This window comes from Grampus griseus (genome assembly GCF_964374135.1).
Source record: "Grampus griseus genome assembly, chromosome: 6".
Lineage (NCBI taxonomy): Eukaryota > Metazoa > Chordata > Mammalia > Artiodactyla > Delphinidae > Grampus > Grampus griseus.
In genome coordinates, this window is record NC_139000.1 from 56,600,248 (window position 1) to 56,627,358 (window position 27,111).

At 39.0% G+C, this 27,111-nt stretch overlaps 1 protein-coding gene across 5 annotated transcripts in view; it reads left to right on the forward strand.

Annotated features, from left to right (window-relative positions):
* The window catches only part of KDM4C (lysine demethylase 4C), a 410,995-nt gene that overhangs the window by 68,601 nt on the left and 315,283 nt on the right, over positions 1-27,111 (forward strand). For 4 of the 5 annotated variants that reach the window (XM_082656307.1, XM_082656305.1, XM_082656309.1 and 1 more), the window contains one exon: positions 13,612-13,805. In XM_082656307.1, coding sequence (XP_082512433.1) covers positions 13,612-13,805 — 194 coding nt within the window. Of the gene's footprint in view, positions 1-11,486; positions 11,537-13,611; positions 13,806-27,111 lie in introns of those variants that run through there. The other variant, XM_082656306.1, reaches the window with a different exon arrangement.

Consider the following 27,111-nt stretch of genomic DNA (forward strand, 5'->3'; position numbering starts at 1 on the left):
GCAGTTCTGGAAGCTGTATTTTCAGAGGGGTATTGCTAGGGAATTGTCGATAGAAGAGAGTTAAGCCCAGTTGCAGGCTGACCTCAGAGTACATGGCTACTGCCCTCAAGTATCTATCTTGCACATCATAGGGTTAGGTGGGATCACTGTGGGGAAAATCAGTTTTGTCTCTGGAAGTGCTAAATTGATAAACACATATGAGTCCCATGCTGAGTAGTTTGTGAGGGTGTGAGAAATGTTAGGGATACCAGGCGTTTGCCAGTGGAGGGTGCTAACTTGGTAGCTGGAGAGTTGTGAAAGGTTTCCCTAAGGGATAAATAACACATACAGGGCAGACTAGGTGCCCCGTGGGTGCTGTGAATACTATGTACCATAGGCATGGAAAGGGGTTATGCTTCTTGGGAACTGGCACAACCCCTGAGATTGTGGTGAGAATTCAGGGCATCTGTGGGCATCAGGCATGTGAACTCTCTTAGTGAGGATGCTAAGAGAGTTCTGGAGGTACTGAAGGATCACTATGCCTAGAAGGGCAGATATCCTTGGGAAAGTGTTAGGGAAACAGAAGTGGGAATTACTGAAGGGGAAAGAACATGAAAGGCAGAGGTGAAAAGCCAGAGTTCTAGTGCTGAATTTGGTTGGTGATCATCAAAGCATTGATTATTTCACCTGGAAAGAGTCTTGGACGTCATGATGTAGCCAACACATTTATAGATGAGGAACTTCAGACCAAAATGTTAGGGTTTATCCAAGATGACACCCAGTGACAGAGCTGGGAGATCCTTTTTCCCATTCTCTTTCTACTATTTTATTATTTTTTTAATTTTATTTTTATAAATTTACTTATTTATTTTTGGCTGCATTGGGTCTTTGTTGCTGCATGCAGGCTTTCTCTGGTTGTGGCGAGCGGGGGCTAGTCTTCGTTGTGGCACGTGGGCTTCTCATTGTGGTGGCTTCTCGTTGCGGAGCATGGGCTCTAGGCTTGTGGGCTTCAGTAGTTGTGGCATGCGGGCTCAGTAGTTGTGGCTCGCAGGCTCTAGAACGCAGGCTCAGTAGTTGTGGCACACGGGCTTAGTTGCTCTGTGGCATGTGAGATCTTTCTGGACCAGGGCTCGAACCCGTGTCCCCTGCATTGGCAGGCAGATTCTTAACCACTGCGCCACCAGGAAAGTCCCTCTTTCTACTATTTTAGATTGTCACCAGAATGGATAATTAGAACTTTGAACTACACTGTGTGCTCTCTATCTCTTCCTCTCTTGGATTAGTATCTGCCAGGGTCTTCATGGGATGCTTAGTGTCTTCAGAAGCAAAAGTTTCTTCTGTTCGCATTGCAGCTGACCTTGCCTGCAGATTTACAAAAGGACTTTGATAAAGCATGTTTACTTGAAGCCCTTCCTACTTCGGGCTGTCCCCATTTTAAAAAAAAAGGATGATGAAGATCATCTAGATTTCATCTTTACTATGATTTTTTACAGACATGGAAACTGATTTTTTTTTTAAGGAGGAAATTTATAAATAGAGTAGAAAGATTCAAATAATTCTGTTGTCAGAAAGGAAGTATTGATCCACACCTTTCTGCTTCTAGAATCTATTTTAGAAATGATTAGAAATAAGGATCGATGTCTGTGTGCCAAAATCATTTTCCAGTGTTTTTTTTAATATTATAACAAAGAATGTAAAACAACCTATATGTCACAAAGGAAAATAATGATGCAAATTGTTACAGATAAGAAGGTGATATATATAATAAAATAAATGTTAGGAAAATGTTCACAATCCAATAGTAAGTGAATAAACCAAGGTAACTACGTATAGCTGTATCTCCAAGATCTTGAATGCCCACACAGGATTTCCAGTATTGTATACAATTTCCCTCATAAATCATCCACTTGGCTGTGGGAAGAGAGCAGTAGGTCTGGCTGAGATGGAGAGGTTGGGGAGCTGCTCCCACACACCAGCGTCCTAGCATCCATTCCTCAAAATAAGTCACCACCTGTCAGTGGGCTTTTGGGGTCACTGGAACAGAGTTAGAGCCATGAATTCCAGGAGTGTGATTCTAATTATGTTCTAACTAAAAAAGAATTTTTTAAAGAGAAAGATATCACTAAAATGATAAAATGATCTTATTTGCAGGTTGATACATTTGATTTTTTAAAAACGTATGTTCCAAATGTTCTAAATGAGAAAATATAGAATATTAATTCAGGAAAATTGTTAGTTTTTTCTTTTTTATTGAAGGAAAAACGTTGAGCCTGTGTATATGATCCAGAATTTTTCACTGTGAGGAATGAAAATGAGACCATTGGAAATACCTCAAGTTGTTTTTCTTCATGAAGAATAAAAGGGTATTATTTGAGCCCTCTGCCAGGTGTTATTCAAGTATGTTAAATCTAAAATTGCTTTAAGTGAGAGGTAGCATTGAGGAAGAAATAAAGCAAGGTGGAAAAAACAAATAACTAGATAGAGTCCTATAGAGGAACAGGGAGAAAGAGGTACATTCTTTATCTAAATTGAATTTTCCTGGCATTGGTAGTTGTAAAGAGGCTCAAGCCCAGCCCATACTTTGGTACCATTCAAAAGCTAAGTGGCTTCTACTTTTTCTTCAGTAGAATCACATTAGCGTCATGGACTCTGATATATTACTTTCTTACTTAAAACCATTAGGGAATGGGGGAAGTGGGGACCTATGGATTTGGCTACTAAGGAGGAAATGTATTAGACATTGTTTTGCTGTCAGTAGTAGAGACCTTAAAATAAATGGCTGAAACAAATTGTTCAGTTTTCATGTAAAAATTTGAGGCAGGTAGTCCAGGGCCATGTTGGTTCCATGATGTTGTCATAGACCTGTACTAGAAATTTCTTCTGCCGTCTTCATGATGAGATTCTTACCCTTGTGCTCTTGTGGTAGCTGCTGATCGTGTCTGAATGTCTGCGGGATCGAGTTATGTCTGCGGGAGTCAGCCCCTTCAAAGCTTTCTCCTGGAAACCCTGCCCAGTGATGTCCAGTTACGTTTCATTAGCCAGAACCATACATATCCAGCTGCAGCTACTTTGTTCTTTCGATTGAATGGGGTTCTATTGGTAAAGAAGGTGAAAATAGATACTAAGTACTTAGGCAATCTCTGTTATAAAAGTTTATTAACAAACACAGTGATTTTGAAGTACTGTTTTACACGGCAGTATAATACACCTTAAAGAGTTGAATGAGACAAGGGGATTAACAGTCTACAAAATATGAATACATTAGTAAAGATTGTTGTGTTTTTAATTTCCTGTATTTAAAAATAACTTGTCAGGGCTTCCCTGGTGGCGCAGTGGTTGAGAGTGCGCCTGCCGATGCAGGGGACACGGGTTCGTGCCCCGGTCCGGGAAGACCCCACATGCTGCAGAGCAGCTGGGCCCGTGAGCCATGGCCGCTGAGCCTGCGCATCCGGAGCCTGTGCTCTGCAATGGGAGAGGCCACAACAGTGAGAGGCCCGTGTACAGCAAAAAAATAAAAAATAAAAAAATAACTTGTCAGGGTCTGGATATGGGATTTTACTATTTTATTAAATGTTGAGATAATGGATCCTCTTTAAAGAAGAATAGGGCTTTTACGGTTCAGATTCCTTTTAGGATTTTCTGCAAGGGCCATGTATAGATGTGTAAAATAAAGTTAACAATTCTGTTTATTATTTAAGTAAGGTTTTTTTTTTTTTTAATAGAATGCATGTCTGTGAGTGAATCCATGAATCCTGCTCTTGGCCCAAGGCAGTTTTTTAAAATCATCTTTTTGATTGGTAGTACTTAAAAGAAAGAAAAGTAGCAAACTAATAACCAAATTACTGACTTTCCCTTCCAGTCATTGGGGGGATACAGGGAAGTTTTTCCCTCCTTGATATATAAAAGTCTAGAATTGACTTTCTGGCTCATTGTTTGGCCAGTGAGGCTTCAGGCACAGTAGTGTCAGCTCCGGTTAGAGTTTTCCATTCTCACCCTTCCCGGCTCCACAGTTATGAGCTGGGAGATCTTGGGCAAGTTATCTTACTTCTCCTGGGGAAGTTCTCTCATCTATAAAATGGCATTGATAATAGATGATAGTTTTATTTATTCACCTCATAAGATTAAATGAGATGAATAAATAAAACACCTAGGATAGGGCCTGCTCCATAGTATGTACTGAATAATAGCTGCTACTGGTGGCAATATTAAAGCAAAATGGGACAGAAATCCTGAGGCTGTGATGAGATGTTCAGTAATTGACTCCGACCAAGAGAATCGTGAAGAATTCTATTCTGCAATAGTCATTTACTTATAAGTCCAACCTGCATTCCAGCAGTTTATACTTTCTGCCGTTTGTCAAAGTCTGTCACGTCAGAGCCATGAAGGATGTTTGTTTAGGGGTTACTAAAGAAAATGCGCCTGCTATTTTCATGAAATACACCGCTCTCTTCGTGTCAGTGAGACAAGGTGCCAGGGCAGAAATGGTGCCGTGAGATGTGACTCAAGAGATGTTCTCTTTTTCATGACTTTTGCTTTATCATATTTTTGGAATGTAATAATCTGATTTTTTTATGTGCAACTTATGCTTTAAAGCACAATGATACACTGACTACCCCAGACCCACCATGCAGTCCCACAGCTAGAGTGTCAACAATACTGCTCATGGGGAATTCCCTGGCGGTCTAGTGCTTAGGTCTCCATGCTTCCACTGCAGGGGGCATGGGTTAAATCCCTGATCGGGGAACTAAGATCCCGCATGCCATGTGGCAGGGCCCCCCAAAGAAAAAAACAAAAAAAAACAATACTGCTCATGGGATGCTCTTTCTGCAGTCCTTCCCTGCTACCCCACCCCATCACCCAGGGATGGCCTGAACTTTGTGTTTGATTTCTTGCCTTAAAAAGAAAAGTTTTCTCAAACAAATTTTGTTGTTGTTGTTGAAGTATGGTTGATTCTTTTTCGGATTCTTTTCCATTGTAGGTTATTACAAGATATTGAATATAGTTCCCTGTGCTATACAGTAGAGCCTTGTTGGTTATCCACTTTATATGTAGTAGTGTGTATCTCTTAATCCCTAATTCTCAATTTATCTCCCTCCTCCTTCCCCTTTGGTAACCATAAGTTTGTTTTCTATGTCTGTGAGTCTGTTTCTGCACAAACACATTTAAAAAAAAATTAATTTATTTAATTAATTTATTTGTGTTTGGCTGCATTGGGTCTTTGTTGCTGCGTGCGTGCTTTCTCTAGTTGTGGCGAGTGGGGGCTACTCTTTGTTGCGGTGCATGGGCTTCTCACTGCAGTGGCTTCTCTTGTTTCAGAGCACGAGCTCTAGGTGCGCGGGCTCCAGTAGTTGTGTCACGGTGGGCTCTATAGTTGTGGCTTGCGGGCTCTAGAGTGCAGGCTCAGTAGTTGTGGCACACGGGCTTAGTTGCTCCGCGGCATGGGGGATCTTCCCTGACCAGGGCTTGAACCCTTGTTCCCTGCATCAGCAGGCAGATTCTTAACCACTGCGCCACCAGGGAAGCCCACAGACACATATTTTTAAACAATATATTTAGTTTGGCTTATTTTTGACCTTATTAAAAGTAGTATCACTTTATGTAGTCTTCCGAGACTATACAAAACACTAGGTTTTCTGAGTTTATCCATATTATTGTGTGAGCTATTGTTCAGTCATTTCCATTGCTGTATAACATTCCATTATGTGCATATACATTTTATTTTTTATCATCCTGTCAGGGGATATTTTCTCTTTAAAATGAATATTGCTGCTATGAACACATTCCTGTATATGATTTTTGGTGCACTGTATACAAGTTCTCTGAAGTACTTATGTAAGAATGGAAGTGCTGCCTCCCTGCGTGTTCAACTTTGTCAGATACTGTTACCTTGTTTCTCAAAGACTTTGTACCAATTTACCCTCCCCCAGCACTATATAATCATTTTTAAGACAGGTTTACTGAGGTATAATTTACATACCACAAAATTCACTGATGTTAAGGTATAATTCAATGATATTTGTGTAACCATCACCACCAACCAGTCTTAGAACACTTCTCTTACCTCCAAAAGTTTCCTTATTGCTGACATATATCCTCTTCAGCACTTAATGTCGTTCATCTTATTACTTATTGTCAGTCTTGTGGCTTTAAAATATCTAGTGTGTGAATTTCTCTGACTACAAATGACGTAGAATAGCTTTTCTTATCTTTTTTTTTTAATTTTTAAATTTATTTTATTTTATTATTTTATTTTTGGCTGTGTTGGGTCTCCGATGCTGTGTGCGGGTTTTCTCTAGTTGTGGTGAGCCAGGGCTACTCTTCATTGCAGCGTGCGGGCTTCTCATTGTCGTGACTTCTCTTGTTGCAGAGCATGGGCTCTAGGTGCACAGGCTTCAGTAGTTGTGGCACATGGGCTCAGTAGTTGTGGCTTGCGGGCTCTAGAGCTCAGGCTCAGTAGTTGTGGCACATGGGCTTAGTTGCTCTGCGGCATGTGGGATCTTCCCAGGCCAGGGCTCGAACCCGTGTCTCTTGCATTGGCAGGGAGATTCTTAACCACTGTGCCACCAGGGAAGCCCCAGCTTTTCATATCTTTGTTGGCCATTTGTGATTTCTCTTTTTTCCTCTGCCTATTTTTCTATTAGATTGTTTGACTTTTCCTTATTATTTGGAATTTTTTATGTTTTCTGGATACCCAAACTACGTCATGTTGTTGAATTACATTTGTTGAATTATTTGCTTCAATAGTGGCTTGTTCTTTCCAAAACTTTTTTATTTCTTCTATTTTCAGTGTCTTTGTGTGTGTGTGATAACAGGTCAGTTTTAATTCTAGCACCTGAAGCTATGCAAGGGTACACCTCATCAGCTTCATGGGACTGTTGTACACATTCTGTAAAGTGACAACTGTGCAATACCACTTAGCATCTCAGAATCAGGAATATAATTTTGAATTATTTAAACACAGTCCATGGAGTTAAAAACAAAATCAGAAGCCATCTACAGTTATATAATTGTCAATTAAATGCTATACACCTAATACTCGATATAATAGTCAATATCTAGCAGGGAATGTTGAAAGCGATTTTAGATTTTCATCCTATCGTACTCTGTTGGGAATGTTTCTTGAGTAGGCATGTGACTTGCCAAAGATGGGACAACCAAGACCAGAACAAGTAAAGTTCTACCATGGTTTCTGTAGTGTTCACTTTTTTTCTTTGTCAGTTTTAAAAGTGAACAGCGAGAATTAAATACTTGACTTTACATATATACAGGTATGTTGTAAAAATATATTTGTTTACAAGCATGTAAAAATACTTGGTAACTAGTTTGATAAGAAAATAATGTGCAAAGGTATATAGCAAAAACATGAATCGTCTGTGACCCTGCAAAATCAATTCCATATTTTATATTACATCAAACAAAAACAGTTTTAGTTTTAAAAGGAAGATGGACAGAAATTATTATTTTTACACAGAACATGGCTGTGAAAAGAGTTAAATTAGAAAGACTAAGAATATTGGAATGCCAGAATGAGCCCAAATATTTGTCCACATAGAATATTATTGTCTTCAAGAGTAGGAGTAATAATGAAGGCTTTATAAGCAGTTTTTAATCAATAAATGTAATTGGCATTTTGATGTTTTGGTAACTGTAAAACAAAAGCTGTAGCATCACTAAAAGTCTGAGAAGTCTGTTTTGTAGCTTCAACTCAGTGTATTTAAGGTTAACTAAAGTTGACATCAAAATTTTTAGAGATGGACTTATTTACGGTGTCTTTTAATGAACAGATTTTAATTTTAATGTAATTGATTTCATCAGTCTTCTCTTTTAGTGACTTTATTTATCAATAATTTTGTATTTTTCTCTCTCCTGGGACTCTGAATACATGAACCTTAGACATTCTGTCCTACGTATGCTTAACTTTACCTTTCAGATAATACTTTTCATCTTTCTGTACTGCACTGTGTGTTCATGTCTTAAATTTTATACTTCTCTTGTTTAATCCTTTCAATGAGTTTTAGTTTAATAATGATATCTTTTTTTTTTTTTTTTTTTTGCGGTACGCGGGCCTCTCACTGTTGTGGCGTCTCCCGTTGCGGAGCACAGGCTCCGGACGCGCAGGCTCAGTGGCCATGGCTCACGGGCCCAGCCGCTCCGCGGCATCTGGGATCTTCCCGGACCGGGGCACGAACCCATGTCCCCTGCATTGGCAGGTGGACTCTCAACCACTGTGCCACCAGGGAAGCCCGATATCTTTCATATCTAGAAGTCCACCTCTCCCCCCAAATCTGACTGGTCATTCCAAATAGTTTATTTTACTTTCTTGTCGATGTGATTCCATCTTTTATTTCTTTAAACATTTCACATTCTTTAGTGTCTGAAAATTCTGGTATCAACAGTCCTTGGGGTGGTGCAGGGTCAGTTGTTTTTGCTAGCTTTCTGCAGTGAGGTCTTGACTCCCTGTATGCGTAGTGATCTTTGGTTGTATTCTTTGGCTTGATCTTAATTTGTGGAGAATTTACAGGTTTAAGTGAAGGATGCTTTTCTCCCAAGAGGATTGGAGTTGCTTTTGCCTGGAACTAGGGATACCATTAACCTCAAAGCCTCAGTGGTCCAGAATCAAGGCAGGAGTCCCAAGCTCTCTGCAATCTTTTATCTGACTGGGCATTTCCCCCCTTTTCTTCTCTGCCCTCCTTCTTGTCCTACTCATATTTACCTTTTTAAGGTGAACAGTCTTTTTATATGGTACTTTCTGTTGCAGATTTTTTTTGTTACTTCAGAATTTGCTCTACATTGGTTATTGTCTAGACTTTCAGAAAGAAAAGAAGCACTGCTGTAAAATTGTAGGTATTTTGGTGTGTAAAAATGCAAAAAGGAAAAGAGGTTTGTTTTAAAAGTAGAAAGTTTAGAGAATGTGATATTTTCATGGAAAGGAAGAAACAAAAGGAGCTATCACATCACACATTGTAATTAACTTTAAAGCAAATTGAATTTCACATGGGCCTAATTTTATTCTTACTGTGTAAAGATCCTAACGAAATCCTCTATTTTAAAATGTGACCAGAGCTTTCGTTTTAGTTATTGAAAGGTGCAATTTTCACACATTACTGTGCAAAATGGATTGAATTTTGAAGTCTTTAAAACTAACCAAGTTTTATTTTTCTTTCTTCATTTGCATTACCTTTGAAACTTCAAGGGCTTGTTACAGGCATATGAATTGGTGGCAGTAATTTACATTAGCCTAGCTTTAAAGTAAGTGGAAATTGGATGGATGGTCTTTTGTTTGGATCACAGTACACAGTAGGTGTTGGCTGGACTGCATTAAGGGTCATAGAAAGTGATGGTTAGAGCCAAATGAGGAAAGCATAATCTTTTAAAAAATACTAAATAAAAGTACCTGAAAACTTTAGTTAGAATCTTTAATAATTTCTTTTAGTATTTTCTCAGCATTTTACAGTACCTAGGAGGTGGATCTTCTTTTTTTAATAATTGGATTTTCTAATGAAATGATGTTTTTCCCCATAAATTTATAGATTTCAGAAATTATTGCTGGTCACTTTGAGTCCAGCTTAGAGCTGGGCGTGCGGCAGTGAAGCTGTAGAGAGATGAAGGCTCAGAGCATTGTTTGGAAAGAGCCCCACGGGGATAACGTTGAAGGTGCTGAGGATGATGGCAGGAGCCGGGGCAGGGCCGGTGGGCAGGGGAGGAGAAACATGTGGGCTGGATATTGACATTGTTGAGGAAAGATACTAATGTCTTAGGTAAACAAGGTCCCGTGGTCAAATCACATCTGGGAAAAGTGGAGTTAAGCAGAGTGAAACAGGCTTCCTTATAGCATGGCCTCTCAGAACCTTCGGAGTGCCTGTTGGCACTGTAACTTTGTAAGAGGAGGAGAAAAGGATGCCAGAGTTTTTTGACCACAGCCTCTTGTAGAAGTAGTGTTCCTCAGAAGGTTATTTTGGGAAGAATTAGTTTGCTATGATTTTTGCGTTATTTCTCTGTATCAGGTGGGAACGACTCCTTCCTGGTAAGTTTTCTAATGTGGCATGTTGCTGCCCTGTCCTCCTTCAGTGTCGCAGTGACTGAGTGCCTTCACTCAAGAGGGAATCCCGGATGCTCATAGTCCCGGGAAGAAGGTGCTCCTGGCCTGGATGTGGCCTGTGTTCAGGGCCCCAGGCCCAGAGCTCAAGGGCGTGAGCTCAAACTTGGCACAGTCTTTCTGCATAGGTTTATAGATGCGTCGTTCATGCTGATGCCAGTTTGGGGGTGCTTACTTCCTCTGTGAAGTCCGAAGTCCAAAGCCTGGTCTTCAAGCAGCTCCTGAGTGCCTATGGTAATGAAAATTTAGGAGTTCTTTCAAATTGCCATCTGATTCTTGATAGGCTGATGATACAGAGATTGAAAGGAAAGATCCTTGATAAACTTCTCTTTTACACATATGTGTACAAATTATGGTCCAATGGTGAATTATTTCAGAAAACCAGGCAGATACAGGGTAAATAGACAAACAGGGCAGGGCAGGCTTAGAATGCACTGGGTTATTGGGATGAAGGGAGGGGTGGGACCAGGGAGGAAACGTCTGCCCAGTGGAGGTCAGGTGAGTTCCAGATATTGCAGATAAGCAACTGCTGGACATTGTGTAGAAGAGCTTTATATGAAGGGATGGGATCTGGGAAGAGGCATTTGTCTGTGAACTTGGGCTGGTGTGCAGACTTTTCTGCAGAGACTTGACAGCTTTAAGCTTTGAATGGTTTGGCACATTTCGACCTGTCATTTTGGGGCTTGTTTGTAGCTGGGGTCTTTCTGGAGGCTACTTTTACACTAAATTCTATCACCAACTCCCAAGTGAAGCAGCTTTTCTTATAGGCTTTGCCAGTGTTTGTGTAGGGCGGCTGTATGCCTGGGTGGGAAGAAGGTAGCAGTTTTATATGTTTGCCTGTCCTAAATTTTAGTTCCTTGGATCTTTGTTGATAATTGATGCTGAGAGAAAAGGATGATATGCTGTATTTAACATGGTCAGAACTGGAAGCGTAGAGTTTATAAGTGAAAGCCTAGAGTCAGGTAGATTTAGGTTTATCTTTGCCTCCCACTCTTCTAGGAGCACTGGTTTTTTTTCCATTTGTTCATTTGGGTATAATGTTACCTGTGTTACAGAATTGTCTTGAATAGATGTAGTGTATATGTATGTGTAGAGTAGTGAGGTAGACTGTGGTGTCACACTTCTCCTAAATGACAAATGAGGTGTACTCCTTGTCTGAATCTCTGAAGGAGACCTGGTGCTCTTCAGAGTTTGAGTAGAACCTGTCCTTGGAGGCAGCTAGCCAGTTCAATCAATAGTAGAGAGCAGAAACTGGAGAAGGAATTTGGAAATAGTAAGATTTATTCTCAGCCTCTGTTATACCAGTTATTCTTAATATTTTAATAACCTCTTTTATTAAAATTATATGACTTTTTATTTTAGCAAAAGAAATTAAGCTTAAACATCATGGCAATCTTGGCCTTGCCCAAAAGAAACTGCTGCAGACATATGATTTGCCCATTAATGGGGAGAATTTCAATAGTAAGTTTCATAGGACTTTATTATCACTTACCATGTCTTTGGCTTTTGTTTTGGTAGAGGCTTTCCAGTAAGATTTACTAGAGAATAGTGGAGACGTTCATTTAATCAGTTCTAAGCCAGAGTAACTTTTATTTTTCCAAAGGTTTTATGTCCTTCAGCCTATTCAGTACTCTGAACAGCTCTGGGAGGGTACTGTAGCCCTCAGGCTTTCACGAAGAAAGACTAGAAGCTCAGAAAATCTTGGTGATTTTTGCCCTGGGCAGTGGCAGAGCCGGAGCCATAATCTGGGTCTTTTTGGCATCACTCATTCTTCTCTTCCCTCATCCCTTTAGACCCACAGGTCTAGGCATGTCAAGGGATTCAGCCTCAGTTATTTCTGAAAGATAGTATCAGTCAGAAACAAAGATAAGACTTCTCCAAATGCAGGAATTTCAGAGGGATGGTTTGTTCCTAAATTTGCAAGCTCATTCAGTTTAAAAATGATTCCTATAATATGGTACTCATTTATTACTTCATATTCATTGCCTCAGAAATGACTTTTAAATAGGACTGTATTATTAGAGTGATTGGACTGAAGTCTGATTGGACTAGAGTTAAGAGATTGTATCACTATAAATAGAGTGAGATAAAATATTTTACATGATTTGATTGAACTTTTATGAGGTCTTGTCAGTTGGAACCTAGGATCTTCTCTAAAAGGATACTTACTTTGAACAATTTCCAAGTAGCAAACTTCCTACTGTGGGGTTTAAGTTGTAGATAGAGTGGCTACCTTGGGGAATTTGGGAATTAAATTATTTCCCCGGCACTTTCAATTATATTACCTGAGGCAGAACTTCATTAACTGCCCCATCAACAATTTTCCTGACCCAAAAGCTCAAGGAAGTAAGATCACGACACTGATTATATTGTCATCTAAAGACCAGAATGAAAACAGAACAGCCCTGAAAGTTTTTAGTGCATAAGGGAACTATTAGACATGGTTGTCTGGGAGGCTGTTGGCATAGTTATTGGAGAAGGCCTTTTGGGTATACATAAATAAATTTAATGTCCCTCTTTAATAGCACCATGAAGAGGTTGAACTAGTTTTAAAGACATTGCCATTTACTCATGATTGCATAAAAATGGACCTAATCTCTGATATTTAGAATTTGATTATTAGAAAAGTATATGGGAAAAATACATAGTTGGTAAAAATGGTAAGCAGCTGTGAATTACACTGAATTAATAAGAGATTGGTAAGTTTTAATAAAACTGGAATCTTTTCCTGCCACTTTAACTTTTACATCAGTGACTCAAACTTTTCTGTCTTTCTATCACCAGTCATGTTGGGTTACTGTTATAAAACTACACTATTCCAGAAATTTTGCCAGAGTTTGGATAAGTATTTTTAGCAGTTATTCTTTGTTTAAAATTTCCCATCAACATAAGAGGCTAATATTTAGTTGAAGAATCAGTAAAAGCATAATGATCTGTGGCTTAGAATAGTGCTAAGAATTTTCCCAATAATTAGAGTTGAATTTTCAGGAAATGATGTATCACATGCCAAAACTGAAATGGGTGGGGATGAGAGAGGGATGACAGAAGATATATTTTGTTAGTGGTATCTTGAGATGATGTCTGATGTTAATATGACTTCTTAAGTAATGTACAAATAAACAAGCAAGCTAAAAACCAGGAAACCGCCAAAACTAAATGGTGTGCCAATGATGGAAAGCATGCTCCAGATCACATGCTTTGAATCAATGATTTTTCTTACTAACAGCAAATGGGGAGTGGGGCCTTAATTCTCTGTCGTTTGGTACAATTTTATACTAATGTTTATATAGAGCCACATTACGTTGGTAGTAATCTTGGATGATTAATCATGGATCTGTATAAATATGTGTGTGTGTGTGTGTGTGTGTGTGTGCGCGCACGTGCGTGCCTTGGATAATTGTTGCTTTATTTTTTATTTCTAAGTGAATTAAAATACACAGTGTAATACTTTTGGCAGATGATGTTTTGAGCAGTAAATGTTATCTTTATGAGTTTATTAATGTTTGCTTTTATTTTCCTCTCTCCTCTGATTCTAGGGTGTGGATGAATGGAACATAGCTCACCTAAACACAGTCTTGGATGTGGTTGAGGAAGAGTGTGGTATTTCTATTGAGGGTGTAAATACTCCTTATCTCTATTTTGGCATGTGGAAAACCACATTTGCGTGGCACACCGAGGATATGGACCTCTACAGCATTAATTATCTCCACTTTGGAGAGCCCAAGTCTTGGTAAGTTACATGTTTAATATTCATTTGCTTTGGAGTTTTGAAATTTGGGCAATATGAACCCATTGAAGATGAATTTTTTCCCTTTATCTGGTGGATTCAGATTTATATGAGCTGTAAGAAAGTTTTTTTTGACTGTAACAATTAATTATTACAGAGTCTTCCACTCTGCCTAGGGTTTTGCTCAAAACCATAAAGCTGATGGTGACTTGTATATCTAAAATTGCCTGTAGACCCCTTTTGTGGGCCATGAATTGATAGGTATTTAGTCTCAAAGAATTTGTTTGGGACTTCCCTGGTGGCGCAGTGGTTAAGAATCCGCCTGCCAGTGCAGGGGACACGGGTTCGAGCCCTGGTCCGGGAAGATCCCCCATGCCACGGAGCAACTAAGCCCGTGTGCCACAACTACTGAGCCTGCGTTCTAGAGCCCATGAGCCACAACTACTGAGCCTGTGCTCTGGAGCCTGCGAGCCACAACTACTGAAGCCCATGCACTGCAAGGAAGAGTAGCCCCTGCTCACCGCAACTAGAGAAAGCCCGTGTGCAGCAATGAAGACCCAATGCAGCCAAAAATAAATAATAAATAAAATAAATAAATTAAAAAAAAAAAGAATTTGTTTGGCATCTTTACTTCTCTGAGATTTGCTGGAAAGTATGCAGGCAGCAGTTAGGAGTGAAAATTGACTTCCTGGATGTAGAGTATCAAGTAATCCTAATGATTTTCTGGTCTAGTCCCCTCTGAATAAATGACAAGTTCCATTTAGTATGTGGTGGCTAGAGGGAGAGGAGGGATGAATCAGGAGGCCTTTTATTGCTCTTTGTATGATGGATGTGGGGAAAAGAATAAGTTAATGTGAATATGTGTTCTTAACTTGGAATTTCCTGTGTTTGTGAGCCTCTTTCCTCATCTTTCTGAGCAACGATTTTAAGATTTATTGCTCTGTAGAATGCATCATATGTAATGCATCAAATAATTACACATTTGTAATTATTAGTCTGTCAATCACCCTGGAGTCCTTTGTGGTCAGCCAGTTTCACGTTTGAACGTGTTTTTGTGGGTTTTAGTCTTAAGAGAGTTTCAATATCAGTTGTATTTTGTAAAGTACACATACATGCAGAATAATTCAGAGACAGAAGCTTATGAAGTATCTACTTGACAAGCCAGGGAATACAATGTTTCTGCTGGTATTCTGCTGGGACAGGATGGGATGCTCTTCAGGTGCTTGTGTTAGCCCGGTAGATTTCTTGCCTCCAGTTTAAAGATAATGGCCTCTTTTCAAGTTCTCCTGCTGATCAGGTGTTGAGTACAGTGTATAATTTCTATCCCCATCTTGCCATTAGTTGCCCTTGAGGTTTTGTCATTTGGCAAAGTGTGAAGTTGTAAGCTTTCTCCAGCAAATTCAAATATAGCAAAAGTTCATAATGATCAAAAATGACATTTAATCAGCAGGAAAGCTTTAGGAGCAAGGGCAAAGCTCTTAGGACATAGAAGAGAAATCCAGGTATTTTCTGGTTTGCTGTGGAGTTTTAGGATCTGAAAAAAGTTAGTGAGAAGCTGTGTAACTTATTTTTAACAGTGTTTTACTTACACATTTTGTTTGAGAAATTCTAAGCATTCTGCTCTCTTAATGGAATAAATAAAATGTAAACATTTTTAATAGGTGGTCTAGGACCTAGAGAGGCTTTGGTGACAGAATAGGGTAAAGAAATAATTCCTTACAAGGTGTTTGTCGAGGACCAGCTGTGAGCACAAACTTTAGAACCTGTGAGTCTGTCATAGTTCTTCAGCACCCACTGTAGCGTCTGTTGGAGTGTCATCCTTTAGTACTTTTGGGATTTGGCTTTGAGAGACTCAGAGACATACTTTAAACAATGTGTAGGCTCCTGGGTAGTTTTTTAGCTGCATAGTTATCCCCATGATCTTTCTGATCCTCTGTTTTGTTGTGGATAAAATTATGTGAAATTGGTAGATTCAACATCTTGGTGAAATCTAGTATATAGGCAACTATATACTATACTTCCCTTAAGAAATATGAAAAGTTAGGGAATTCCTCAGCAGTCCAGTGTTTAGGACTCCGTGCTTCCACTCTAGGGGGCATGGGTTGGATCCCCGGTCAGAGAACTAAGATCCTGCAAGACGTGTGGTGCAGCCAAAAAAAAAAAAAATCAAAAAAAAAAAAAATCTGAAAAGTTAGTGGCAAAACTTTCCTGTAGGTTTGGAGAAATTCATGACAATGCCTAGGACATTAATTTGAGGTTTTAGTATTAGAGGAGTTGACATGAAGTCTCTGCTTTCTTATTAAGAAAGGTGATCCCGCCCCCCTCCACCCGGGACAAGGATTGTCGTGACCTAAAGATTGGTTAGAGGAGAATATTCTGTCTGGGATAAGACTGATTATAGTCTTGTGTCTTTGGGAGAGAGCACCACTGTTTATGAGTGAGAATGAGTACGCTGGATTCCAAAGTATTTCTTTCTCTCTGGAATGTATTTATATTTTCTGTATTTAGTTACTCTATTAGTTTTTAAGCATATAGACTCCATTATATGCATTAAGAGTAGATTTATAATATCACTATTATCTTTAACCTTGGCCATTATTTATAATGATAAAAAAATAAAACATAGCAGTGAATTATGACAGTTAATCTACATTCCATTTACTAGGATGACTAGTGTAGGAAAAGAGTGATATAAATGACTCTAAGGAACGATTATATTAGCGCAACATAAATAATTTTGAGGTAAACTTTATTATCATTAAAATTCACTTCAGTCGTCATCATAATATATTTGAAGTAAGGTTTGAAAGGTGGTAGAAGCAATACAAATTCATGTGAACACTGAAACGTGTGTGGCAGACTCAGACTCCAGGGAGCAGCGATCAGGGCTCTAGTCCTTACTCGACTACCGATGTGTGTGGCTTTGGGCAAAGAACCGTACTTCTGTGACCAGTTTCCTCACTCACAAAATGACAAGACTCATCAGGATGCTCTCCAGTGCTCTAATTCTGTAATGTGTGATCAGAACTATTGGAATATTTTTACCTAATCTACAAAATGAGAGGATGACAAGGTGATGTAATGTTCTGCGTGCGTGTGCGCACATGCCTGCACTGGTTTCCTTTTCTGGTGCCCTCTCCTTGTTCGTTTGTTTGTTTTTTTGCCGCTCCCCAAGGCTTGCAGAATCTTAGTTCCTCGAACCTGTGCTCCCTGCCATGGAAGCGTGGAGTCCTAACCCCTGGACTGCCAGGGAAGTCCCTGGTGTCCTCTCCTTGTTGAGTTACCTTTACTCTTCTCCAGGGGTGCCCTCTCTCATGCTTAATATGTCTGGCCCTGGCAGTGTGTCTTCCTCCTCTCTGGTCTTACAGACTGGCATTTAATTTCAACTTCCTTCTATTCTTCAGTTCTCTCAGGCACCAAGTTCTGGGTACGATTATTGCAGAGACTGCCTACGATTCTCTCCTTACTTCCATGACTGCACTACTGTCCTCTGCCCGAGTATTCCATAGATTTTTGCCTGAAGGCTTCCTGGACCATGCGTTGCCCCACCTTAGACATCTGCCTTTGCACCTTTCAAGGGGTTGTGACCACCCCTGCTGGCCCTTTCCTGTGCCTGCTTTGAAGTTCAGGGCTGTGTTTGCCTTTGAATCATCAGCGCTTAACACAGGGCCTAACTATAGGATTGATGCTCTGTAAGTAATTCTCATTTTGAATCAAGGGAGTTTTAAATTGTTTTGGATCAGTCTTTTCAAGGGCAGACAAGAAAATATATAAAATGTTCTATAAAGACTCTTGTCTCAAATGTAACTGTTAAGAGCACCAAGTTTCCAGAGATTTCTGAGTAGCTGCTGGTAGGCCTGGCTCCAGGTAGAAGCCGTGAAACATGCTTTTCTGTGCACAACATGTAGCAGATTTTGCTGAGTTAAGTGCTCATGAACACAGGTTCGTACTGAAGAGACTTTAGAGGAGCTAATGATTTATTTAAACATTTCTGGCATGAAGGTTTAAGGAAAAAAGAAAGCTTGAAGTAGGCAGATAGAAAACTGCTTTGGCAGTCAGTGGTAACATATTTATTTTCTGGGAATTAATGTTGACTTTGGAGCCAGAAGACCTGTTTTAAAATCCCAGTCACTTACCAGCTGAATGACTTAGGGCAAATCACTTAGGGCAAATCACTGTACTCCTTTCATCATGAATTTCTTTAACTGCCAAACGGAGGCATGATTTATTCTCTTTCTACTTAATAGAATTTCTAGGAGGGTCCAGGGATATACTGTGTATACAAGTGTTTTGTAAAGTGTAAAGAACTATACAAATATTCATAATTACTATTGTCTTAATAACATTATAAAACTAAATAATTTTTTGGTCATAGTAATTACTTAAAGCCTGAACTTGGCATGATGTATTTCTGTATATGATAGAGTGGGAGTTTCAAGGATAAGCAAAATATAATTTTCTTTCCCAAGCATCATGTGGTAGTGGTTAATTGCTGAGGAAATAGAATTTAGATGATGCCTTGAATCTTTCTTTCTGAGATCATGTCCAAACATAATGAATAAGTTACTTTCAGATTTAGTACTCTGTAGAGAATGAGAAAGGTAAGGTTTAAGAGGACATGTCTTAAGCTATGAAAGGTCTAAAATCAGGAAAGAAGTTTCTCCTGGATGTTTTTTAGAAAAATTAAGGATGGGCCGCAGCATTTTGGACTTGGCTAAATTTTATTCAGTAAGCTGTGCGGTTTTGTTAAATGTAGCAATAAGAAAATGTCAGATTATTCAGTATAATATAAACTTAGTTCCATGCTTTTTCTTTAGATCGATTTGTTTAGTGCTGTGTAGTATTTAAGAGCACAGGTTTTTGCACCAGAGTCTTATGTTTTGAGTTCTGGCATTGCTTTTTTACTTAGTATATCACCCAGGACAATTATTACATAACCCCCATGCCTCCATTTTCTCTCCTAAAATACTCACATGGTTTGATGCTCACATTGTAAGGTAGTTGTGTGGATTAAATAAAACACAAAGCGTATACCACGCGTATACCACAGCTCCTGGCATTATCGTAAGTGCTCAATGGATGTTAACATTTCATACGTTTACTTAACAAATATATATTGCATGTCTTATGTATAAGACCTTATAGATTCTGTATTAATAAGGATTCTTCGTTCTAAATGACGGAAACCTAATTTAAGCAAAAGAATATTTGGCAGTGTGTATAATTGTGATAAGCTAGAAGCAGGGTTCAAGCCCGAGAGCGGATTCTCGCATTGGGTGTCTGTCTCAGCCGGTCCCTTCTTTTCTCCCCCCTGCCCCCCATTCATTCACTCTCTCCCATCTCCCCTACCCCTTCTTGCTGTTTTCCTTTTCCTTTCTTCCTGGGGTAGAGAAGGAGCTCTTTACTTATAAATAAATATTTGATTATTGCTGAATTTTAGAATTCAGGGCTGTCTTTTTAAAAGAACAAATGAATTATATGTCATCGAGTTGACCTGAGCTTGTGTGTTGTACATCTTCTTCATTACAGTGTGAGCTCCCAGAAAGGGGGTCCCTCACTGTCTGACTCACTAGCGTGTCTCCAGTGCCTGCAATGGTATCTGGCATGAGCTTGGCACACAGTGGGTACTCAATAAGTATTTGTTCAATGAATGGTCTTACTGAAGGAATTCCTTATTGAGGTTTTTTCCTTTAAACACCCAGAGCGGAATGTTACTTTAGCGATTGGACAGCTCGATACTATTTAATGATACGTTGAATTAACAACATACAATACTAACTCCTGTTGTTGACATATCTGTTTAGTAAGTTTAGACTCATTAATGTATTCTAATTGGAAATGTTAAGACTAATTGAATAATGGTAAAAGCTGTATCCTTCTGATGGTTTGTATAGAAAAAATACTCTTGGAATTAACAATGGTTTGCTTCTGCTTTTAATTATTCTTCCTAGAGAAATTTGACCTCTAAATAAGCAAAATACCTACTGTGTAGCATAGGGAACTCTACTCAATGTTCTGTAATAACCTATATGGGAGAAGAATCTGAAAAAGAAGAGATATATGTATATGTATGGCTGAATCACTTTGCTGTGCACCTGAAACTGGCACAGCATTGTAAATCAACTATACTCCAATATAAAATAAAAATAAAACAAAGAAAAATAGACTTTTATAAATATTTTTTAATTGAAGTATTAATAAAATTAATTGCATAAGTTATTTTGATCACTTCTAGGCATATCTATGTATATATTTTGAGATAATATTATTTTAAAAGGTTTAAAAAATTGGAACTATACCCCAGAAATATGGTATTAATTTTGTACTCAGCTGCTAGGTGTATTTGTAGGAAGAGAGTGCAGAGATAACAGGAAGCAATATTATCATATCCATGATATGATATCATATCCATGATTATCTGATCATATCCATGATCAGATGGATAATATTTTAGTTAGACCTGAGCCTGACGTGGAGATAAACACAACCACACTGGTGCACACACACATACCTGCAGTCCAAACAGTGAGTCCCGAAGACCCCTGCTCAGCACCGAGTTTTTTAAGGAAAGTCAGTGAGGTCTAGTGTTTGTGATTTTGAAAATAAATCTCACTCATTTTCCTGAAGTGTTGAGTTGTAATGCCTTTTCACTAACTGATTGGCGACTGTGGGTTCTCATACAGGAAATCTAAACTTATATTAATTAAGTACTTTTGATACCCCTGATAAGCATAGCAGGGGCTTGTAAATTCCTTCAGGATGCCTATTTCCTTGTTGCTACTCTTTCACTTAAAGCCACCACCATCACCACCTACAAGAACCCCAGAAAACCCTTTAAATGAAAAGACATTGCTGAATCAAATCCGTAACTCTTAGGGAAAAATCAGAAGGTTAATGCAAATTTATATACTATGTAGTTCATGGAAAACAAGCATTAGTGCTGTTAGCCTTGCTAATTACTGTGGCAGATATAGCAGTTCACAAATTATGTTGCTTAACTTATCTTCTTCCTCCATATTTCTCTTCCTCCTTTTCAGACTGTTTAATATTGCCTTTTAGATAGCACTTTGTAGAAAATACTTATTACTTAATATTTATTTTATAAAAATTATTCTTTGACTTGAGCATATAGGAAAGCAGCTTTTTTTTTTTTGATTGCACTTCTGCAGGTAGGCTTACAAATGGATTTATAAACGCTACTTCTGTGACCCCAAATGCGTTCATTCTTTGTCAGCTTACTTTTCAAGGTGTAGGTCTTGACTAGGATGGTGAAGTATGTTCTTTACCTTTGGTGACTCCATTTCATTTAGTGTGTATCTTTTATGTGTGCCAGGAACTGTGCTAATCATTTTAAGAAATCATTTCAGGTAATCCAGACAACAGATGTTTCAGGTAGGTGTTTTTTGGCCACATCTGTAAACTAAGGACTCTGAGACTGGCGCTTAGTGAGTCTTGCAGCAGGGATTTTTAACTTTTATTTGTCTGACTCTTCTCATAGATTTAAAGAGAAAAGGAAAGAGTAAAGGTGAAGGAACAGGCAAGAAGAAAGTGTGCCTGTCTTTCTTGTTTATACCATCAACTTTCTTTTAATGAGATTTTCTGCAGAACCAAAAGAGAAACCAGCCTCTTATACTTTGGGACAAAACTATGGCATAAAATAGATTTTCAGAAGGATAAAATGTGGCTAGATTCTAATCTTGTTATAATTGATAGCAATTATTTGGATGGGGGAACCATTGGAGTTGAGAGTGGGAGAGGCCACTGGTCCAGCTTCGTTTGCTTCAGATTTGTTCTGTAGACATCCCGTGGAATCTACTTGAAATCAGAAAGAAAACCCCACATTTTAGAAAGAACGAGTTTTACCTTGAGGATTTTGTCTTCCTCTAGGGAATGGGTGATGATTCTTCTATTAGACACTTACTTTCAGTCCCCTCAAATGAGGTTTTGGGAAAAGCAAGTCTGTTCCTGTTGAGAGCTAAGAGTGCTTTGTCTATCAAACCTATCAGATAAGAACTGCTAGGATGGGGACCAGCCTAACTTCTGAAGGCTATAACACAATCCTTGCTCTTCCAGTATTTTGGGTCAACTAATTTTTACTTTAATTTTCATGCATTTCCTCATGTTATCTGGAACATTTTTTAATCCATTTAAAAAATAATGTCTGCATTGGATGTCTCTGGATCGAGAATGTTTTGTTGAAATTGTCTTGGCTCCTTGAACTATAAACTCACTATGAATCAGCTTAGCCAAAAGGAAGAATTTAATTGGCTCACATAGCCATGAATGGTCAGAAACATCTGGAACCCTTGGAAGTTGCCAGCGTGTGTTGGATCCTGGGCCCCACTTCTCTTTGTATGTTGCCTTCATTTTTCTCCCTGGCTCGTATATTTCTCCCTGTATCACTAGAAAGGAAAGCTGCCCCATTTGGGGAGGGACCATGGAATCTCCTGGCTTGGATTCTATGCCAATCTCTTGTTTAAATCACTGAGGCCAAGGGTAGGAAGGTATGAGGATTGTCCTTGCTTGGGTCACAGGCCTGCCTCTGTGGCAGTGAGGGCAGAGGCACGAAGAATGGCAGCCCCCGTTAGAATTACACGTTTGTGTTTGGAGGAGATGGTTCCCCATTAAGAAGGAGAGTGCTATTACCTGAATTATGCTGCACAAAGGGAATAAAACTCGATGTCTCCTACAGATATAAGGCAAAGAAAATCCCAAATAAATGTTCAAGTATTTGCTTAAAAATTTTAGGAAGGCTGATTCAATTACTTTAACTGGCTCTTAACTTATTTTCTGTAAGATTTGAAAAGATGTCCTGTGGGGATATTTCCCTAAGATGGAATGAATATGTATATTTAGAATATTAAAGTTATTAAAATGTATGTTTGTTTAACTTATTAAAAGCATTTCTAGCAATTGATCAGTAACTTTTACCCAAAGTAGAGGCAATTGGCAAAAATAAATCTTTACACTGGGCTTGAAACTAAAGAATCTGTAATTTGTTAAGTTTTTTTCTGACTACTTGAACCAAAATTGCTCTCTTTTCTCGTGACTTAAATAGTCACAATATCTAATAGTTTTACCACTTTATTATGTCCTGTTCTGATAGTCAGTTTTACCACTTTTTTATGTCCTGTTCTTTCAGAACTCTTTTTTTTCATTGGTTTGTGTGTTTTGGTCTTGTCTCCACAAGGAGACTTTCTGCTTCTTGAGGGCAGCACCACGGCACCTTTGTCGAGCCAGGCACCACCATAGGCTCATAGGCCTGTTTAATTATTGAAGCAGGATTCTGCTTCTGTTTTTGGGATCTGCTAACTTGTATATCACATATCTACAGCATCATGCTTTTTTTTAATTTTATTTTTTTACTTTTTGTATTTTGGCCATGCTGTGCGGCATGCAGGATGGTTCCCCGACCGGGGATCGAACCTGGAGCTCTGCAGTGAAAGTGCCGAATCCTAACCACCAGGCCCCCAGGGGGCTGTGCAGCATGCTTCTTTCAGTCTTTATTGATCTTTTTATAATACTCTTCTTGGTTTCTTGTGGGTAAATATTACAAAATTAGCCTATAAAATAATATAGTCATGTATCTTGTGTGATGCCTCGTATAGAATTGACCTGATGTATAGGAAATTTTTAGAAGTTACAAAAACCTGTTAGAAAGTTTTAGACCCTCTACTATATTTTGCTTGTCAGCGATAATAACAGATTTGATAGCTTGCCTAAGAGAAATCCACAGACAATACACTCCAAATTTAATATAGCCAAATGTTGTGTCCACCCCTTCTTCCCTTCCTCCAAATGACTAATTACTTGTGGGGGCTCCATACGTGGTTTCTTTATTTAAGGATTTGTGCACGAAGCTTCTGGAATGTTATTTTATAGCATATATTTCTGAGAGGACATAGCATCCAATTGTATGATCTCTGAAATGATCTTCTGACCAGAGACCAAAAAAAGCCCATTTAACAATCTTCCTTGAAAAATGAATATTCTTTGGCAAGGCATTATACATCAACAAGGGCTTGAATTAGATGGGTTGCCGTCACCGTCTTCGCTCTTATAAGTTACCTCTCTCAGCCCACCTGAGTAAATAGTAACATCATTTACGGAATGTCAGGTGTTGGCAGAAACATGTGACTATTTACTGTCTCCCCGCCCCCCCCCCCAATTTTACTGAGAAATAATTGGCATACAGCACTGTGTAAGTTTAAAGCATACAGCATGATGGTTTGATTTACATATATTTTGAAATGATGGCCACAGTAGCTTCAGCTAATATTCATTTTCTCATATAGAGACAATAAAAAGAAAATGAAGAAAAAAAATTCTTCGTGTAATAAGAACTCATAGGATTACCTCTCTTTTCTATATATCGTACAGCATTGTTGGCTATAGTCATCATGTTGTTCATTGCATCCCTAGTACTTGTTTATCTTATAACTGGAGGTTTGTAGCTTTTGACCACGTTCCTCCAGTTCCGCGTTTCCCCACCTTTGGCCTCTGGTAGCCACAAGTCTGATCTCTTTTTCTGTGAATTGGTATCTTTTTTTTTTTTTTAAAGAAATCCACATATAAGTGAATACTTCTTTTTTTTAAATTTAAGGCTGTATACCTTTTTTGTTTGTTTGTTTTTTGCACGTTGCTTGAGTTGTCTTTGGGTAGCTTGGTTGCTTTGTGTAATGTGCACTTTTGAAAGCCTCTCAATTTTCAAAGAGGTTTCCAACTGTACAGTGGCTGTGTAGGTAGTTTTCCCTTGAAGATTAAACTTCAATCACAGGAAATCTCCTTGAAAATGCTTCAATACTTTGTTGGAGATAATTGTGGTAGAACTCTGTAAGCCAATTGTAGTGGAACTCTTTAAGCTACTTTATCTTATTCATGGATGGTACGATTATCCTTTGAATAAATGATCACTTGGAAAGCATACTGCCCTCCGAAGATTTCTGTATAAGGTAAGTTTGTTTTTCATTGGGAAAATATTGGATTTGAAAATTTTTGATATGGACAAATAGCTTCTTATGGGCATGTTTCTGTTTATTACCAATTTTTGAAGTTACTATATTTTTGATTCTTCTGGAAGTAGCAGTTTGTTTCTGTTTTATTAATGCTTGATCCTGTAAAACATTGCATCTGTGTTCGGTGACTTTTGGTTTTGTTTCTTTCCTGTTTGTTCACTAAATATTTATTGAACCACCCACCAGTCAGGTACTGGGCTCAGTGCTAGCGATACCATGGTGAATAGGACAGAATGGTCTTCATGAAACTTACAGTTTAGAAATATAGCTTTTAGTACCCCCACCCTCCCCTTTATTTTCTAGCAGTAGCAGAACACTTGTTCTTAGCAAAATTTTATTGGAATCTAAATCTTACATGAATTCAAATCTTACACAGAATATTTATGCATAAACCAGAAAAAAATTTTCTGTGATGGGTCCTCACTTTGGAAAACACTGGCCTGGCACAGAGGTTCTCAAACTTTCCATTTGAAAATTTCTTCAGGAGGGCAATTTATATAAAATTGAAAGTAAAGGCAGAGCTGACCTGGCTGAAATGTGTTTGGTGGGACCCTCTCCCTTACCAACTCCTTCCCTGAGGTATCCTCAGGAAACCCTGGGGCCCTGGGGGTGCCACGGAAAACAGAAAATCAGTCATTTGATCATCTAGTACTTGAAAAATCACTATGCTACTGAATATGTTGTCTGTTGAGTATTTTGGAGAGGTCAGTATTAAGACGTAAAGATTTCTTTTATGTTGTTTATGGGTGATATCAACTAATAATTTATAATACCTTTTTTCTTGCTGCAGTTGCCTTACTTATGATTGTCTACAGATGTGGCTGCTAGACTTTTGTGTGTGTGTGTGTGTGGTACGCGGGCCTCTCACTGTTGTGGCCTCTCCCATTGCGGAGCACAGACTCCAAACGCACAGGCTCAGCTGCCATGGCTCACGGGCCTATCCGCTCTGCGGCATGTGGGATCTTCCCAGACCGGGGCACGAACCCGTGTCCCCTGCATTGGCAGGCGGACTCTCAACCATTGAGCCACCAGGGAAGCCCTAGCCCTTCTTTTTTTTTTTTTTTTTCCCCCCATCTAATTGCTCTGTCTGGAAATGGGCCACAGGTGGCATAAGTGTGAGGCCAAGCTCTGGCTGAATTCATTTCCTCAGGGGCTTTTTATATGATGTCCCTGTAGGGCCTCAGTTCAAACACTTTGTCTTCCGGGTCATAGTTAGAGACGCCCAGCTTCTGTTTTCAGGACTGGTGTTTAAGAGACACTTCCTTACAAATATGTTCTTTGTAATTGTTTGTTGTAGTTTGTGTCACTCAGGAAGCCAACTTTGAGACTCAGATTTGTGTGCTGGAAGCAGCGGCCTTGGGGAGGGAGGAAGGCAGGACTAGGCAGAAGGGAAAGTTGACTGCTTTTGAGCCCTGGGCAGATCTCAGAGGCAGCTCTGGACCTGGCAGGGCCCTTCAGAATTGCCCCGAATGGAGGCAAGAGGGCCAGGCCTTAATACTCAGGCTTGGACCATTCACTGCATACGGGCCACCATCCCCTCCCTCGCCAGGGGCATGATCCTGGGGGAGGGAATGAGACCCTGGGTGAGCGGGATGTGGGGCAAGGATCCTCCCTTTGGTGAAGGTGCTGAGGGCCTCATCCAGAAAAGGAGAGGCTGGGCACCTACCAGAGCATCCCTTACAGTCACGTGTTCTGTTTCTCACATTCATCTATTTTTCAGAACTGAAAATGAAGCAAGCGGTGTTCTGTTTTCCACAGTTAACTAATGAGACTTCATAATCTAAAATATTAATGCTTAAACTTTAATAAATGAACGAATGGTAAAACTTGTTAACATCATCAGTAATGTGAAAATGTAATATAATCACACATATAAAATCTGTAGCTGTTCAGCCTTCTTTTTGGCACAGGGATATGCCTTGATTAAAAAGTATATTGTAAATTACTTCAGAAATATTGAGTTTTGTGAAGTATAATTTAGGCACTTTACTTTTTGATTCATGAAGTTTTTTATAACAAGAACTAAAGAAAAGTTTTGAGTGGTGGTTTGATGACTTTGTTCTTTGTATCTGCATTTTATCAATATTTAAAATGTCATTATCATTTGCCTGGTGTGTACTATAACTTTAGTTTCAAAGGCTAGTGACTTTTTTTGTTTTTCCAATTGTGAATTTTAAAAGTGGGTAAATGTAAGAAAGATAGCTGGGAGAACTATTCTGTGTGAATACTGGAACTTCGGCCTGTTAGCAGACAGAAAACTTTTTCTCCTAAAAGTTGGATCACCCTACAGTGAT